This window comes from Chelonoidis abingdonii, chromosome 15, assembly GCF_003597395.2.
Source record: "Chelonoidis abingdonii isolate Lonesome George chromosome 15, CheloAbing_2.0, whole genome shotgun sequence".
Taxonomy (NCBI): domain Eukaryota; kingdom Metazoa; phylum Chordata; order Testudines; family Testudinidae; genus Chelonoidis; species Chelonoidis abingdonii.
The window spans coordinates 28,745,105-28,762,399 of record NC_133783.1 but is presented as its reverse complement, the minus strand read 5'-3'; the positions used below and the strand labels follow the sequence as shown (position 1 = coordinate 28,762,399).

Below are 17,295 nucleotides of genomic sequence, written 5' to 3'. Positions count from 1 at the left end.
ACACAACAAAAACACTAACCCAGAAATCTACCCTTGCAACAAAGCCCGTTGCCAACTCTGTCCACATATCTATTCAGGAGATACCATCATAGGACCTAATCACATCAGCCACACTATCAGAGGCTCGTTCACCTGCACATCTACCAATGTGATATATATCATCATGTTCCAGCAATGCCCCTCTGCCATGTACATTGGCCAAACTGGACAGTCTCTACACAAAAGAATAAATGGACACAAATCAGACATCAAGAATTATAACAATCAAAAACCAGTCGGAGAACACTTCAACGTCCCTTGTCACTCAATTACAGACCTCAAAGTTGCAATACTCCAACAAAAAAAAACTTCAAAAACAGACTACAATGAGAAACTTCAGAATTGGAATTAATTTGCAAACTGGACACCATTAAATTAGGCTTGAATAAAGAGAGTGGATGGGTCATTACACAAAGTAAAAACTATTTCCTCACTCTAATTTTTTCCCCTACTGTTACCCACATCTTGTCAACTGTTGGAAATGGGCCATCCTGATTACCACTACAAAAGTTTTTTTTTTCCTGCTGATAAATAGCCCTCTTGAATTGATTACTCTTTGTTATAGTTGGTATGGCAATACCCATTTTTTCATGTTCTCTGTGTATATATATCTTCCTACTGTATTTTCCACTGCATGCATCTGATGAAGTGGGTTTTAGCTCATGAAAGCTTATGCTCAGATAAATTTGTTAGTCTCTAAGGTGCCACAAGTACATGAGTATTATTTGCATCAATGTTAATTGTAAATAGAAACATGCTTGGACTGATTAATCTTGGGCACAGTTTCTGGCATAAGAGCTGTAATATCGTTGATTGGACCACCTTCTGTTGGTTGGAAGTAGAAGCTTTCAAACTTGCACAGAGCTCTTTTCCAACTCTGGAAAACTTGCTCAAAGTGTCACTGCAAAATACAAGATTTGAACAAACTGTTTAGCATAAGTGCCTAACACCTATTTCAAGGGACCATTCAAGGTGAAGTGGCCCATTAACACTCCTCCAGTCACAGAGAGAAAAGGAAGGGCAATGGGGAAGCGTCTTGGGAAGGGGTTGTTAGTGGATTACAGTTTGTTTTAATAAGCCATAAAAACAGTGTCTCTATCCAATCCATGATTTTTAGTGTCCAGCAAAGTTATGAATTTAATCTCCCAGACTCAAGTTTTGAAGCTGTTGTGGGGGTTTCCTTTGAGGATGAGGACTGATTGGTTAGATATAGAGTAATTGCTTTGTGAAAAGTGTTCACCCCCAGATGATGTGGTGTTTTTATCTTTTATCAGAGTGTAGGATTATCTGGTTTCACCCACATAGTTGCTATTGGGCCATTTAGTGCACAAGATGAGGTGCACCACATGTAGTGATAGGTATGTGTAGGACCCATGGATCTTGAAACGTGTGTTGGGGGTGGTGATCACTGTAAAAGAGGAGATGTGTCTGCTGGCTTTGCATCTGTTGTTCTGGCAGGATCTGGTGCTGCTTTGAGCTGGTGTGTCCTGATCTGTGGGGAACTTGCTTCTGATGATGAGCTTTGAGTTAGTTTCCCAGAACTGAAGACATGCTCCTTATAAGCTTGAAAGCTTGTCTCTCTCACCAACAGAAGTCGGTCCAATAAAAGATATTACCTCACCCACCTTGTGTCAATTTATTCTTATTTACAAGGCTATTACTAAATGGATATCCTTTGTTATTTTCACCAGGCCTTTTTAAATGGTGATCTCTTATGGTCTGGCCCATGATTACAGCACTTTAGATAGGAAAAGATTTATACATTCTTCTACATTCAAATGTGTTTAATGTCTGTAATTTCAATTTTATAATATGATTACAAAGTTTAACAAATTAACATTTGTGTTTACTTAAAACACAAAACAATGTACAATCATTTCAGTAAGTCTGATCATATCTTGAGGATAACTTATAACACTTGCCAACCTTTTTAAGGCCAGCACTTTTGTGTAGAGAATACTACCTGTCATGATTTTTCAGCTGAAGTGTCAATTCTGATCCTAAAAAGATGGAAGGTTACAGTCCCCCTCTGCATTATGGCTAGCTGAATCAGTGGCTTACCTAACTATAGGAAGATCTTCCTAGTACAGAGGAGGCATGATAGTGATTCCTACATCACCATCCTTCCTGTGGATTAGGCAGGGGGCATGGCTGGGGAAAAGGGAGGTGCCCCATACCTCAGTGATTCTCACCTACGTAACAGCTCTTGGTGTTCTAAACTGTGCTAAGGGCTAGTCAGGTGCAGAGCAGCCACAAGATCAAGGGATCACAATGGATTTTTAAGGCCAGCAATAAGCCAAGAGGCAAGTTCAGAAATAAAAATCACAGAATAACTGTTATATTGGTATAACATAACCACATCCACAGTGGACCATGCCCTGGAGCCAAGGTTCACTTCACATATGACAGCAGAACACACTACACAGGAAAACTTGCCTATTATGCGTAACCAGGGAACTGAAATAAATAAGTTCCTTCTGGTAAGTGGTCTTCTAACAAAGCAGTAGCACAACTGCTCTCAGTGAGCTGATTCCCTGTAGCCCCTCACCTTGCATAGCAATTTACTTCAGTGCAAAATGGATGTAAACTGCTTTAATTTTGATTTAGTAGCATTGTACCTCCACTGTGCTTTCACTTTGTATCAACTGAAATGACTATGCCAGGTGTTGGGCAATGGAGACTCAGGCCCAATATCTTTGGGGACACTTCAAATATACTTTGGATGATCTCTTAAGACAGGAAGCTGCCCAGTATGGGCATACTTCACAATTTTTCATTGTAGATATGTGTGAGGGCATAAATGTCTGTGCCATATTAAACTACAATGATTATTTGGTATGTTTTCCCCTTTAAATCACTTTGACGTGTTCAGAAAATAGCATGAAAGAAAAGAGAACATCCCAAACATTTGCAAGGTTTTTTCTCAGTCATAAAGAAAACCAAATCCTGTATATAGCACACATTCCCTGCCTCTTCGTAATAGTGGAAAGTCCAGCAAACTATTCTGCTGCTTTTGGCCATTAAGTTTAGTTAATTGTGGTGAAGTAAGCAGAATGTAACAAGTTAAACTACCACAAGCTTTAATCATTTAAATTTACCAGTTAACATGACTTTTCTTATGCAATTTTATTATTATGAGCATTTAGAAGTTCTTTGCAAAGTTCTTATTTTTCAGAACTATGTTTCTTAAAACCCTACCAAAATAAAAAGCGTACTGTGAAGGTGTTCTCAATCTGTGTACAGAATAATGCTATTAAAAAAAAAAAAAAAAAAAGGACCATGACATTTGTTAACTGATTAGTGGATGTTACTTACCAGTTATAGTAAGCATTTCCAGTAGCAGACATTTAGTTTTGGATAGATTATGATTCATATTTTTGGAGTAAAAATAATGTTATTGGTGTTAAAATTGTTTTCCCTGATTCATATTAAAAAAAATTGGCCCCACTTTGAAGTTTCACCTAGAGATAAGTTTACAAGTTGCATCAGAGATCTTTCGAACCCACCAATCTCCTCTGCAAACAAATATCAGCCCTATAGAAATGGTGAGTTGTGTGTATTTGGGTTGTATATTTAATTTGAAAAAATATTCTTGAACTTTGCTTCAGTGAGGTTTTGATGGGTTTTATGTTTCAATTAAAAGGAGAAACTGTAATTATACTGAATATTAATTCAACTTTTGAAAGCCTGTTTTCCTGTGGATAATAAGAGTTACAAGTGTATATCATGTATATAATTAGTAATTAGGCAGTATTATCCCTTCCATGGATCCCCTCCCTAGGAGCAGACACTACTAGGGAGGTTTTAATGCATATTTTATGATTTATTTGGTATCACTATCTACATATATAGTGAAAATAGAGCAATACAAAATTACTATATAACTGGTTAGAGTGAATGCTTATCAATACCCTGTAAGATAAAGTTACATAGTAACATTATTTATTCTCAAAAAGTATTTTTATTAAATTAAATATGTTTAGATTTTTGAAAATACATGAAATAGAACTTACTTCTGGAAGGGACACGTAGATTGGATCGAACTACTTGTAGGGAGTCTGCTTCTACCTGAAGTTCATAGCTTTTCACACTTTCATAGTCAAGAGGTTTTTTAATGAAGATAACACCTGTTCTGTTATTAATGTCAAACACATCTGGAATCCAGAAAAAAACAAAAGAAATAACTGTCTAAAACCTGTAGATACTAATAGAATGTTTCCTCAAAATCTTAAAGACTAAGTTTTTTCCATTCTTGTAAAGACATTGTTCATTCCTGCCTCCTACTACAGAGGGTTGAGGGATTGAAGTCTTCACCACCCCTGTCCTCATCCGCGTTCCTTATTGTTATCATGAAAAGGGCACAACTGCTGATGTGGGTACTGGAACTGGAACTGGAACAACAAACTTCAGGGCAAGCTGCAAAAACTATCTGGATATACAGACTATTCCCACAGCTGGGAGAAGGTTAATGCCATTCTCCCCCAAATAACCCAGTGTAATTTTGTTTGCAATTTTTAAGGTCAAGCATGGTGAGCACCTGAGAATGAGGTAAGTTTGAGACTAACATTTTACCCCTTTCTTTAAATATCAGACTTTAGCCATCATGATACATAGTAGTATGTAGGGCACTGTCATGACTGAAATTTACAGTACATTAAAACAAATCAGACTTCTCTGTATGTAGTTCAGTACCAGTATCACCAATTCAACCTACAAATCTGTTGATAGCAAATCACTTGCAGACTTGACATTCATAGCTGTCACTCTAGAAGGCCCAGGGCACAGTATGGAAATAGAAAAGTTCTTAACATGTGCATTTAAGTCAGCATGTAATTTTTGTTTATAGCTCATTGGCAAGTCAGAAGAAGAGGAGTGGATTCAGCTATCCCAAGGGAATGGTCCACAAGTGGCAGATTAGCTGCTGGGAAAAATGAGTGCTCAAGCAGTGCTCCTGCCGAGGAGCAGGGTCAGGGCACAGGGGCTTGCCCCACTCCGCCTGCCTGGCCCTCCTGCTGGGCAGCGGACAAAACCCCCGTGAGCCGACCCACTTCCTGGCAGGAGTGCCAGGTGAGGGGAGACTGAGGGAGGTGCAAGGTTCCACACTCCAACTCCATTTCCTCAGCAGGAACACCAGGGAGTGGGGAGGAGAAGAGAGGGGAGGACTGCAGGCAGAAGTGGTGGAGAGGGGCCCTCACTTGCTCTGGCCCAGGGCCTCACAAATACCTAATCCGCCTTGGTGCACAACAAGGAGTGAAGCTGTCAGCTGGCTAGTCTGAAACAAACTGACTCAAGTTATGGCAAATCTTTTTCCAAGCTTCTCTACTGCTATCAACTAACACAAGTCTAATATTTCCTTAAACGAAAATATATCCTGGTTGAGTTGATCAAGGGTGTGCATTTTTCAGCAGTGGGGTGCTTGGTGATGTGGCATGCTAGAGGCAGGGATATGTTATCCCTAGGAGAGAGGTTTTATCAGCGTGCAAGAAGAGGGCTGAACTTCACCAGGGACATGTAAATCTCCCATCATCACTTCCATTCCAACCACGATCATGACATGACTACAATACTACATTATATACACTTTCATCCCAGCCACGAGACAGGTCAGAAGCAATTCTATTTGAACACTATGCAGTTGACGTATTGCACCATTTTATTATCAGAGCTGGCCAGAAGACAGTTCTGAGAACCAGCTGCTCCACGTGGCAAACCTCAAGATCACCTGTCAGAAATTCTACTGTATGTGAATACTTGAGGGCCACTAATATTAAATCCCATTCAATGTCTTATATCTGCTCCCAGGAAAGGAAGCAAAGTGTGAAGCCACAACCAGGTCACCTATGGCAGAATGACCAACAGTGAGACATATTGCAAGGAAAAATAGGGGTGCCAGAGAGCAGTTTAGAGAAACAAGGTAATATAAAGTTATTACCTCACCCATCTTGTCTCTCTAATATCCTGTGATGGCTACAACTACACTGCGTACAGCAGGAACCAGTTTGGTAGACTGGCCATTTTCATGGACAATCAAAATACAGTAGCGTTGCAAGTGGATTTTGTTGTAAATTTAGGATCATCAATGAACATACAGGTCCTTAAACTATTCCTTCCTGTACCTTCTGTTCGGCCATAAGCTCATTCACCTGGAGGGATGATACCTTGAAAATACTGCATGGAGATTTTTCAAGTGAGATTTCTTCATGAAGGGGGATATTGTGTGGCTCTATGATATTTTTCAAGTGTTCATGATATGATATGATAATCAATAAAAATCACATTGCAGGGGTAGTGAGCATCCCAATTATACAAAGGATAGATTTAGGCTGATTCCATTTAAAGCACACTCAAAAGCACATTATATATATTTTTAATGACACAACTGAAGAATCTAATATTGACACGTATATAACACAAAGTAGAACCAAACAACTTCCTACATTTTAGCTAGAACACACTTAACTCTTACTGAGCTATGAAAAATATCTCTTACATTTTAAGGAACAAACCCTGCTTCCTTTTCAGCTATAAAGGGCATCAAATGCAGTTCTGTTGCATAGGCAGGGTGTAGGAGGTTTATGAAAGCAGAGTAATGGCAGCAGGAGCTGCTACTTGGGCTAGGCTTGGGTGAGGCAGGATTTCGCACAAGCTGTTTTATTTATACATACACCACTTTCTGAAATTGTTTACTTTTAATGAATGTACCATACAGCATAATCTGCAACTTCATTGAGATACTATTACTTACCATCTTCATCTCCTGAAACAATTGAATACACAATAGTCTGATTCAAGGCAGCAGCAGTAACAGCAGCAATCAGAGTTCCTTTGGGTGCACCTTCACTCACTGGCGGGGGTCTGCAGAATCAGATTGACACATTTATTCTCTATATTAGCATTTCTCCCCACCTATAAGGTTGCCACAGTAGGATGACAATTGAGGACTTGATTAACATGGCAAAGTTTAATCCTAGCAGCAACGTTGACTGTCTACTGGGAATTAAGGTAGATAACATATGAAATATGACAATGTGAGGATACAACACATCCTCAAGGTACAAGAAAGAGAAAAACGGGGGTTAAAGATAACAGGAGCGAAGAATACTCACCACCTGGAAGAAAGCAAGCAATAGTTATCAGTAAAAAAGGCACTTTATAGAGCTACGCTCTGCTAAATGAAAATGACATCTGCTAGAAAGGCATGTGGGGAAAGGTTCCTACATTACTAACTTTATAAAAATCAAGATGCTTTTCAGGAAATCCACTGCTTCCTGCATTTAAACCTCAATTTAGCAAAAGCATTTAAGCATGCACATAAGCTCATGAGTAATGCTAGTGAAGTCAATGGGAAAGGTCACACAGTTAAAAGTTATAAAGGTGAAAACTATCTCCCCTTCCACATCCACGAATTCATAGATTCCAAGGCAAGAAAGGACCATTGTGATTACATAGTCTGACCTTCTGTATAACACAGGCCATAGAACTTCCTCAAAATAATTACTAGAGCAATTATTTTAGAAAAATATCCTATCTTGATTTAAAAATTGTCAATGATGGAGAGTCCACAACACCGCTTAGTAAGTTATTCCAGTGGTTAACTACCCTCACAGTTAAAATTTTAGGTTTTATTTCCAGTCTGAATTTGTCTAGTTTCAACTTCCAGCCATTGGATTGTGCTATACCTTTCTCTGCTCTATAGAAGAGCTCATAACTAAACATTTGTTTCTCACGTAGATACTTATATAGTATAATCAAGTAACCGCTTAACCATCTCTTTGTTAACCTAAATAGATTTAGCTCATTTAATCTATCACTATAAGGCATGATTTCTAATCCTTTAATTATTCTGGTGGCTCTTCTCTGAAACCTCTCCAATTTATCAACATCCTTCTTGAATTGAGGGCACCAAATCTGGACATAGTATTCCAGCAGCAGCAGTCGGACAACTACCAAATACAGAGGCAAAATAACCTCTCTAATCCTACTCAAGATTCCCCTGACTGTGCATCCCAGTATCAAATTACCTCTTTTGGCCACAATGTCACATTTGAGCCTATGTTCAGCTGATTATTCCCCTCTGCCCTCAAAACTCTCTCAGAGTCTCTGCTTCCCAAGATAGGTTCCACCATCCTGTAAGTATGACCTACATTCTTTGTTCATGGGTGTATACATTTATATTTAGCCATATTAAAACACATTTTGTTTGCTAGCATCCAGTTTACTAGGTGATCCTGATCACGCTTAATAAGTTATCTGTGTTCTTCATTATCTACCATACCCCTAATTTGTTTGTTGGGTGCAAACTTTATTGGTTATGGTTTTATGTTTTTGTTCCAGTCACTGACAAAAATGTTAAATTGAATAGGGGAAGAATTGATCCCTGTGGGAACCCATTGGAAATACCTCCACTTGATAATGATTCCCTGGTTATGGTTACATTTTGAGACCTATAAGTTAACCAGTTGAAGAACAAAGGAGAAGCTTACATTTTGAAAACTCTCTGGGCATTCATCTGTATGTAAGTTTAATTATTCTTTTGTTTTGTAAATGATATTCCATCAACAGGCACCTGTCCTTGTTCTTATGGCCTTAGACTTACAAATGAGTATCTCATATCTAGACTGCTCATTTTATTGTATGTAATCAACTAGCTGCCTCCTGATACACAGTAAATAAAATTCCACCCTCAGATATGTCCCTGTCCAAATTTTAGGACATTTAGTACATTCTCTCTATAATTAGTGTCACGAGTGATACTTTTATGAAAAACAATGTGACTATATAATCTACAGCAAAACCCTCCTCATCTAATCACAGGAATTATGGGAACATTTTGACAACACCCAACATGTGCCACAGAACTTCTTCCCCAATAAAAGTAAAGGAGGAAGTAGTAGGGAGCTATCCTTCACTTTCAACTAAGGAATCAGTGCTAATGTAATTTAAACAGCTTCCTTTCAACAAATTTAGTGAGATACTGGAAGTAAACTCAACAGCAACTTTCAGATATTTGTTACAGCAAAAGATGAGGTAATATTCACTCTGAATATGAGCAAATAAAGTGTCAGTGTCACAAGTCCACGCCTTGGGAAATGTGCCTTAATTTCCCCTTTTGGCTATGGAAATTAGTCCTGAGTCAGACTTTACCTTCCATAATTCCTTTTCATTATTTTTTTTGTTACCAACAGACTTTATTCATTAATAACCAATAAATCAATACAGAGATAGTCCCAGGCTTCAGCTTCCTCCTCACCAGAATTGTCTTCTTCTTCCAGCCTCCTCTCTTCAGTAAATTGCCAGCAGCCCCTCCTGCCTCACAGATTGAGCTGCTCCAACCCATCCACATTACGGTTCAGTCTTCTGTTCTGCTACTAGGGGTTCTCAAACTAGGGGAGGGAGTTGTGACCCTTTAGGAGGTTGCAGGGTGGTTACATGGGGTTTACGAGCTGTCAGCTCTGTGGACTGAGAGCCCCAAGTCCCCATTAAACTAAATTAACACTCTTCATCTTCCTACTCCCTTCCGAGGAGCCAGGCTCAAGGTGTAGGCTATCCAGCTCTTTTCCTGGACCTTACTGACAAGAACTCCCCACTGTCTCCCTTCTGCAGGGACTCTGACAGTTCTTTTGGGGCTTATGCTGTCAATTCCAAGCCCTCATTCAGGGCTAATCCCACAGAGGATTCCACATCCTATAGTTTCCTCTAGCTTACAACTACCACAGGGCTTCTGTGGAGACAACTTCCTCTTTATACTGTTCTAGCTGTTTCTTTTCAACTCAGCTGCTCCATTTCTAATTAGCTAAATGGTACAACCTGGAGCACCTGATTGCCCCCAGGTATTCCCCACAGGGTCATCATGGATCATTTGGGCCCTGATCTTTCCTGAAGGGCCACTGGCCACTGGACAGGCAGCAGCTTTTTGCATTCATCCACAAGTTTTGATATTTGGATGTTTAATAGAATATTTTCCTTTCTAGTCTCACACTTTATTATACTCACGTGATATGGACAAACAGAATTTGAACATGGCTATTTAAAGTTAGGCTCCTAAATAAAAATGGGCATTCAGTAGCATTTCACTGGGATCTGTAGATGCTCAGCACCTCTGAAAATTAGGACAGCTTTATTTAGAAGCCTTACTTTAGGGACCCAGGTTTGAAAATTCTGGCTGTTGTCTACAATTACTACAGCACTCTTTACAGAAAATATTTTTTCAAAAATTCTCCTCTATTTTCAGAATCATTTTAGAAGCTTTAGCCCACACGATGTTTTCTATTCAAAGCTACAGAGGGATTGAAAACTGCATTCTTTAATAGAACCCTGTTTGCAACCTTAACTACTGAAAGCTGATCAATGCTTAACAATTATATACTGGGATACCAACAATTTGACCTTGGTTTCTGAGTTACAGTATGCATTTTTCATATAAGATGGGATGTTAGCCAGATTTACAAAGACACACACACACAGAGTACAGTTCCAGCCCTTCTACTGGAAGTCTGCTATCCACTATAGAAATTAAAGTCATTATAACTGTGTTTACTAAACCACTAAAACTAGATCTGCATAATTATTAGGAATGTGCATTTTTAGATTGGTCTTAATGACATGGAAAAAGACAATCAAACCAATTTAGATGCAGTTTAAAATTCAGTTTATTTAATGTGCTCATCAAATGTAGAAGCAGCAGAGAATCCTGTGGCACCTTATAGACCAACAGACGTTTTGGAGCGTGAGCTTTCGTGGGTGAATACCCACCTGCGTCTGACGAAGTGGGTATTCACCCACGAAAGCTCACGCTCCAAAACGTCTGTTAGTCTATAAGGTGCCACAGGATTCTCTGCTGCTTTTACAGATCCAGACTAACACGGCTACCCCTCTGATACTTGACATCAAATGTAGGTTACTGATGAAATTAAAATCTATTTTATGTTACATTAGACTCCTTGGCTCCCCTCTTTCTTCAAAATGCACACAATTGAAGTCTGTGAAGAATACAAGATTTCTTATCTAAAAATTCTACGTGGTCTCAAGTTGGGTTTAGTATTTTAACACCCCCCACAAAAAAAACCCCAACAAAAAACAACAACAGAGACACAATCCTGTAACTTCTATTCTGACATTGCTGAATTCAAGGGATTGACAAATCACTACCAATTAGGAAGCTGCTTTTGTGTTCAGTATACGAGAATTTGAAGGAAGTGGAGATAGAACTACGGGAATTCACGTTCTTTGTAACCTTCCAAGTAATTGCACCTCATTGATTTCATTTCCCTCATTAAACTAAGGCAATCAGGTGCAAAGAGCAATACATCAGTTCAATTAGAACATACCGTGGGTCCCTTAAGAACCCTTTGCTGAACTACAGATAAATGAATTGGTAAAGAAGAGAAGAACTCAGTAGATAATATACTGTTCTTTGCCCTGTACTTCAACTATAATACCCTGTCTTTAGAGATAAATACATTATTTTCCATTTTTAACACTAAAATGTACAGTATAAGCATTGTTTTCACTTAGGAAACAAATTAAGTGTGAAATTAATTTGGCAGTAGGGAGAGGCATCTTTATTCACTAGTTTAAAATTATTTAGAGAAAAAGGCACAATTATTTATTTGTGGACTAAGACACAACACTAGCTATGTTTCATGATCCTGTCTAACCCACCTGGTCTGCAATTTTACAATACAAATACAATATTAGAAGGGGAAGAACAGCTAAAGCACATGATTAGGATTCAGATTAGTTGGTTTATACTTTTTTCTGTCACAGACTTCATGGGCACTGAGACCTAGATCTCAAAGGTAATTAGACACATAATCCCCATTGAAATCAATAGGAGATAATAACTACCTCTGAGGATATGGGCCTTCATGTCTCTGTGCCTCAGGTTTTCCATCTGCAAATGAAGATATTATTACCTACCTACTTACCAACAATGTTGTTTGTCTTCATACATTACATTAATATTTGTAAGTGCTTTGAGATACTTGGCTGGAATGGACTATGTAAATACAAAGGGCTGTATGAATATAAAGTATAAACAAACAAACCCAGGGTTTTTCTCCTCCTAAATTTGAATGGAGTGCTCAAAAATTATTCTAAATTAAGAGAATTAAGTTCATTTTTTCACCTACAGAACACTTACGTCATTGCCAACAACAACGTGAGAATTCTAAAGCACCTGTCTCTCAATCCTGTCCTCAGAAAGGACATCTACTGGTATATACTATATATTTATATATCCTTTTCCTAAATACATTATTTGAAATATTTCACTGTCTCCTAGTGTTACATACCCATATATCCAGATACACACAAAGAACGACACATGTAATGGTGATAGTCATAAACTGTGGGTTTGTGTGATAAACTCCTTATATACCATAAGAGTTTTAGTATAACTGCATTTATCACATACTTCAGCCACTTTACCTGCAGTCCAATCTTTCTAAGTGCCACCAATACTTCTTTTTGGGATTTATTCTGACAATATAAAACACTCATGTTGCTTTAAACAACTGCTATTTAAATAAGAAAAACAAAAATCTGTTTCATTCACAGTAAACAATTTTTTCTGAAAATTACCCTCTTGTGAGGTGCAAGCTAGGTGATATAGTAATAGTTATAATGCTTCTCTACCTACAAAGTCTGTGTCACTGTATTCATGGGGTTAGATCTTTTGTGCCACTGTGACTGCATCACTTCTGGGCTCGGGACAACTCTCTACCAGGTCCCCACTCAGGTGTATAGAAACAAAAGGTCTATTACTAAGCTGTCATCCCCTTAGACTGGACAACACCTGCAGCAGAGTTAGGCCTGGTCTACACTACGAGTTTGTATCAAATTTAGCAGCATTAAATTGCATTAACCCTGCACCTGTCCACACAACAAAGCCTTTATATCGATATAAAGGGCTCTTAATATCGATATCTGTACTCCTCCCCGATGAGGGGAGTAGAGCTGAAATCGGTATTGCCATTTTGGATTAGAGTTAGTGTGGTGGCAATTCGATGATATTGGCCTCCAGGCGCTATCCCACAGCACACCATTGTGACCACTCTGGACAGCAATCTGAATTCAGATGCATAGGCCAGATAGACAGGAAAAGCCCCGCAAACTTTTGAATTTCATTTCGTATTTGCCCAGCAGGAAGCGCTGATCAGCACAGGTGACCATGCAGTCCCAGAATCAAAAAAGAGTTTCAGCATAGACCATACGGAAGATACTGAAGCTGATCTCTGTATGGGGAGATGAATCTATCAGAACTCTTTTCCAAAAGATGAAATGCCACTGTGTTTTTTCTTATTCATGCATTCTTTATTACTTCATCACACAAATGGGGAGATAACTGCCATGGTAGCCCAGGAGGGGTGAGGGCCGAGGGAAGCAACGGGAGGAGTTGTTGCAGGGGCACCCCCTCGAATGGCATGCAGCTCATCATTTCTGCGGGATCTCTGGGGTTCTGACCCGGAGTGGCTGTTTGCCTCTCTGGTTCTTTAGTAGGCTTGCCTGATATTCTATGCAGGACTGACTCTCCATTAGACAAAACTTAAAGAACGGAATGACCTGGGGAGTCATTCCCATTTTTGTCCATGCTCCCCTAGCCGACCTCACTGAGGCCAGCCAGGAGCACCCATGACAGCAGCAGACGGGATAATATGACTGGTAACTGTCATTGCCAACTTGCAAAGGCAAGGGGATGCTGCTGTGTAGCACTGCAGTACCGCGTCTGTCAGCAGCATCCAGTACACATACGGTGACAGTGAAAAAAGGCTAAACAGGCTCCATGGTTGCCGTGCTATGGCATCTGCCAGGGCAATCTAAGAAAAAGGGCACGAAATGATTGCCTGCCGTTGCTTTCCTGGAGGGAGGATTGACTGATGACATTTACCCAGAATCACCCGCGACACTGTTTTTGCCCCATCATGCATTGTGATCTCAACCCAGAATTCCAGTGGGCGGGGGAGACTGTGGGAACTATGGGATAGCTACCCACAGTGCAACGCTCCGGAAATCGAAGCTAGCCTCGGTACATGGACGCACACTGCCAAATTAATGTGCTTAGTGTGGCCGCGTGCACTCGACTTTATACAATCTGTTTCCAAAAATCGGTTTCTGTAAAATCGGAATAATCCTGCAGCGTAGACAAACCCTTACTCAGCACCAGCAGATAAGTCGCTAGTGACAAATTACACAATACTCCCACATCAGGCTTACCTTCCGTTGGGGAAGCTCTGGCAGGCAACTGGATCTTAAGCTATTCCTCTCTCTCAGCCAGAGATATGATGATCTGATCTCCTTCCTGGTCAGCCCAACTGAGCTGTGCTCACCCCCGTTTTAACGCCTCCCTGCAAGTCTGGCACCTGTTGTAGGTTTAGCAGGGTGAAGCTGATAGATCCCATAGCAGCTCACTAACCCTTCTTGGCTGGTGTAGGTTAGTATACTCCATCACAGCCCTTCTATGGCACAAAGCAACCTTAAAAGCCAGTTTAATTGGCAAGTATAGATTTCTGCTTGGGAAATCCTTCCCTTGCCATGGAAGTGGAAGAATTCCACTGATAGTGTATGGTCAATGATATAGTTTGTGATGCTGCCAGACCAGGCATCAGCATATGGCAAGGCCCCTAATCCTCACTGAACACCAACAAGCAGGCAAAACAGCTGGACACAGTTCGGTTTACCAATGTGTTAGCATTGCTAAAGTAGATGTTAAGTTGGTATTTAGACCTGATGAAATGCTTGTATGATGCTGCATGCAATGATCTCACTTATAACTTTACATCATGGCTACAGATGTTGTGTTTACATTGTAAATCTCTGTAATCGAAGAACTCATCAAACAGGAGAAAAGCCTTCTCTAGTGCAAATACTGGCTACCTACAGAAGATGTTAGGTCTTGCCAAAGGAGAATGCCTTTTAAACCAAATGAGCCATTGTGAGACATCAAAGAACAAAGACTTTGTTAACTGCATGGTTGGCGTGTGAATTGCCAGCTGGGGGAGGCTAGCACCCAGACCCACCCCTGGCCCTGCCCTTCCACCCCCACCCCCCTGGCTCCACAGCATGGGAGGGCAGCGCCCCTAGCACGAGAGAATGGGTCGCCATAGCCTCTCCATCTCTGGAGCGCTGGGAAGGTGGGCGGCAAGCAGCCCCAGCTTCCCCAGCCCCAGCCAGAGCACTGGGGGATGGGACTCGGATCCGCACAGAAGGAGTGGTGACAAGCAGGGGTGGGGCCATGCCTGGTTGTTTGGGGAGGTCCAGCCTCCCCAACCCTATGCAACCCGCCACTCATGGTTAATTGTATTCTTCATTGCCTCCAGGAAGAGGAGACCTGCACCTGAATTCATTCCATCAGTTTTGACTCTGGGGACAAGGGAATAAAAATCCCTGATAAGGAGAAACTAGGTTACTTCCCCTGCTTGGACTCTAAAGAAACAAGAATCACTAAGCATAAGCAAAAGAACCCCGGCTGTTTTGTCTGGGTTATACCTAACAGACATATAAAGCATGCACATTATAGCAGTGCTATCTTCTTGTGTGTGTATATGTTTACCTGTTTTAGCCTTGTAAACAACTCCAATTTATTTTTCCTAGTTAATAAATCTTTAGATAAGTTGTTATAGATTGGCTACAAGTGTTGTCTTTGGTTTAAGTTCTGCAATACAGTTGATACGGGGTAAGTGACTGGCCCTTTGGGACTAACAGTAACCTAAATATTATTGTGATTTTTGGTGTAAGGGACAATCTATCACAAATAGAAGCTTGCCTGGTTGGCAAGATAGCCTTCTTGGGCTTTCTGGTCTATCTGTGACTCCATGTTCAGGCTGTTATAGTGCTTTAGGAGTTTACATTTGTTATTTTGTTTGGTAAAAATCTACTTCTAGAACATACAATCATTTTGAGGGTTGTGCCATATTCCTGGAGAGTCTGCCCTGAGGCTGGCACTCACGGTCAATAGCCACTAAAGACAGCTTGACAGAGGCACCAACAGCACACCTATACTGGACCCTAGTGGGGACTGGTAAAATGGAGAATGGCCAGGACACTGCTGTATCTGGCTGTTTTTTGTTGTCAAGCAGCTCTTGAGAAGTATGTGGGGTGGGGACAGAGAGGGGACAGACTCAGCAAGTTATAAAAATAAAGCAGCATTTAAGCTGCTCTAGTTTACACTAAGTCGAGGTTGGCATGTGGCAGCCTCACGTCTGGGAAAAACAAAACGATTTAAAAGCCAGAATAATGGCTGTGGAGTGGTTCTTTTGGTCCTTTTCTCTACTCCCACAATTAAGTTCCTCAGGCTCTGAATACATGTAGGATTTGGACCTTTGTAGTATTTATTTCATTGTGTACTGCTGAGAAAGTAAAAGGCAGCTCAGTAAAATGCGTTTGGTCCAAATAGAAAAAGATCAAATTAGAAGAAAAATCAGATTAAAACAGATTTAATATTTAGCAGGAAGATGTTTAAAACTGTAAAATGTGTATTTTTTAAGGTGCTGTATTTGGCTTGCCATTAGATGTTCTGTCTCCTTGCTCCTCTCTCCAGCAAGGTATCAAAATTGTGAAAGGCATAACTTCTATATTAATTTTTTGTAATTGTCAGAGTGAAATTCTAAATTCTCCTCACTCACTTATTTTGTCTTCTTTCTCTGTGATAGATTGTCTAGGACGGGGTGGGCAAACATTTTGGCCTGAGGGAGGCATTAGGTTTCAGAAACTGTATGGAGGGCCGGTTAGAGGAGGCTGTGCCTCCTCAAACAGCCAGGCATGGCCCATCCCCGGCCCCAAATCTCTCTCCCACCCATCCCCGCTCCTTCCCCTCTGACAACACCGCCCCCCCAGGATCCCTGCCCCATTCACCCTCCCCACTCCCAGTCCCCTGAATGCCTCCAGAACCCCCACTAACCACTCCTCTCATTCCTGAATGCCCTGCCTGGGACCCCTACTCCATCCAACCATCCCTTTTCCCTGACCGCCCCCAGAGCTCCTGCCCCTGACTGCCCCATCTCCTCCTCTCATTCGTGACTGCCCACCGGAACCCCAGCACTCATTCAACACCCCCATTCTCCGTCGTCTGACTGCCCCGCCCCCTATCCACACCCCTGCCCCCTGACCACCACCCCAAACTCTACTACCCTCTGTTCAACCTCCCCTGCTCCCTGCCCCCTTACCGTGTTGCCTGGAGCACTGGTGGCTGGCAGCGCGGCTGTGGCTGGAGCCAGCCGTGACACTGCACAGCACAGAGCACCAGGTCAGGCCACCCAG

General features: G+C 41.0%; 1 protein-coding gene across 1 annotated transcript in view; it reads right to left on the bottom strand.

Annotated features, from left to right (window-relative positions):
* Nucleotides 1-17,295, bottom strand: part of PCDH15 (protocadherin related 15) — a 1,383,724-nt gene that overhangs the window by 122,862 nt on the left and 1,243,567 nt on the right. Inside the window, exons 27-28 of the mRNA XM_075072657.1 lie at nt 6,785-6,894; nt 4,053-4,193 (exon numbers count right to left, since the gene is read on the bottom strand). Of these exons, the coding sequence (XP_074928758.1) occupies nt 4,053-4,193; nt 6,785-6,894 (251 nt within the window). The remainder of the gene's footprint in view (nt 1-4,052; nt 4,194-6,784; nt 6,895-17,295) is intronic.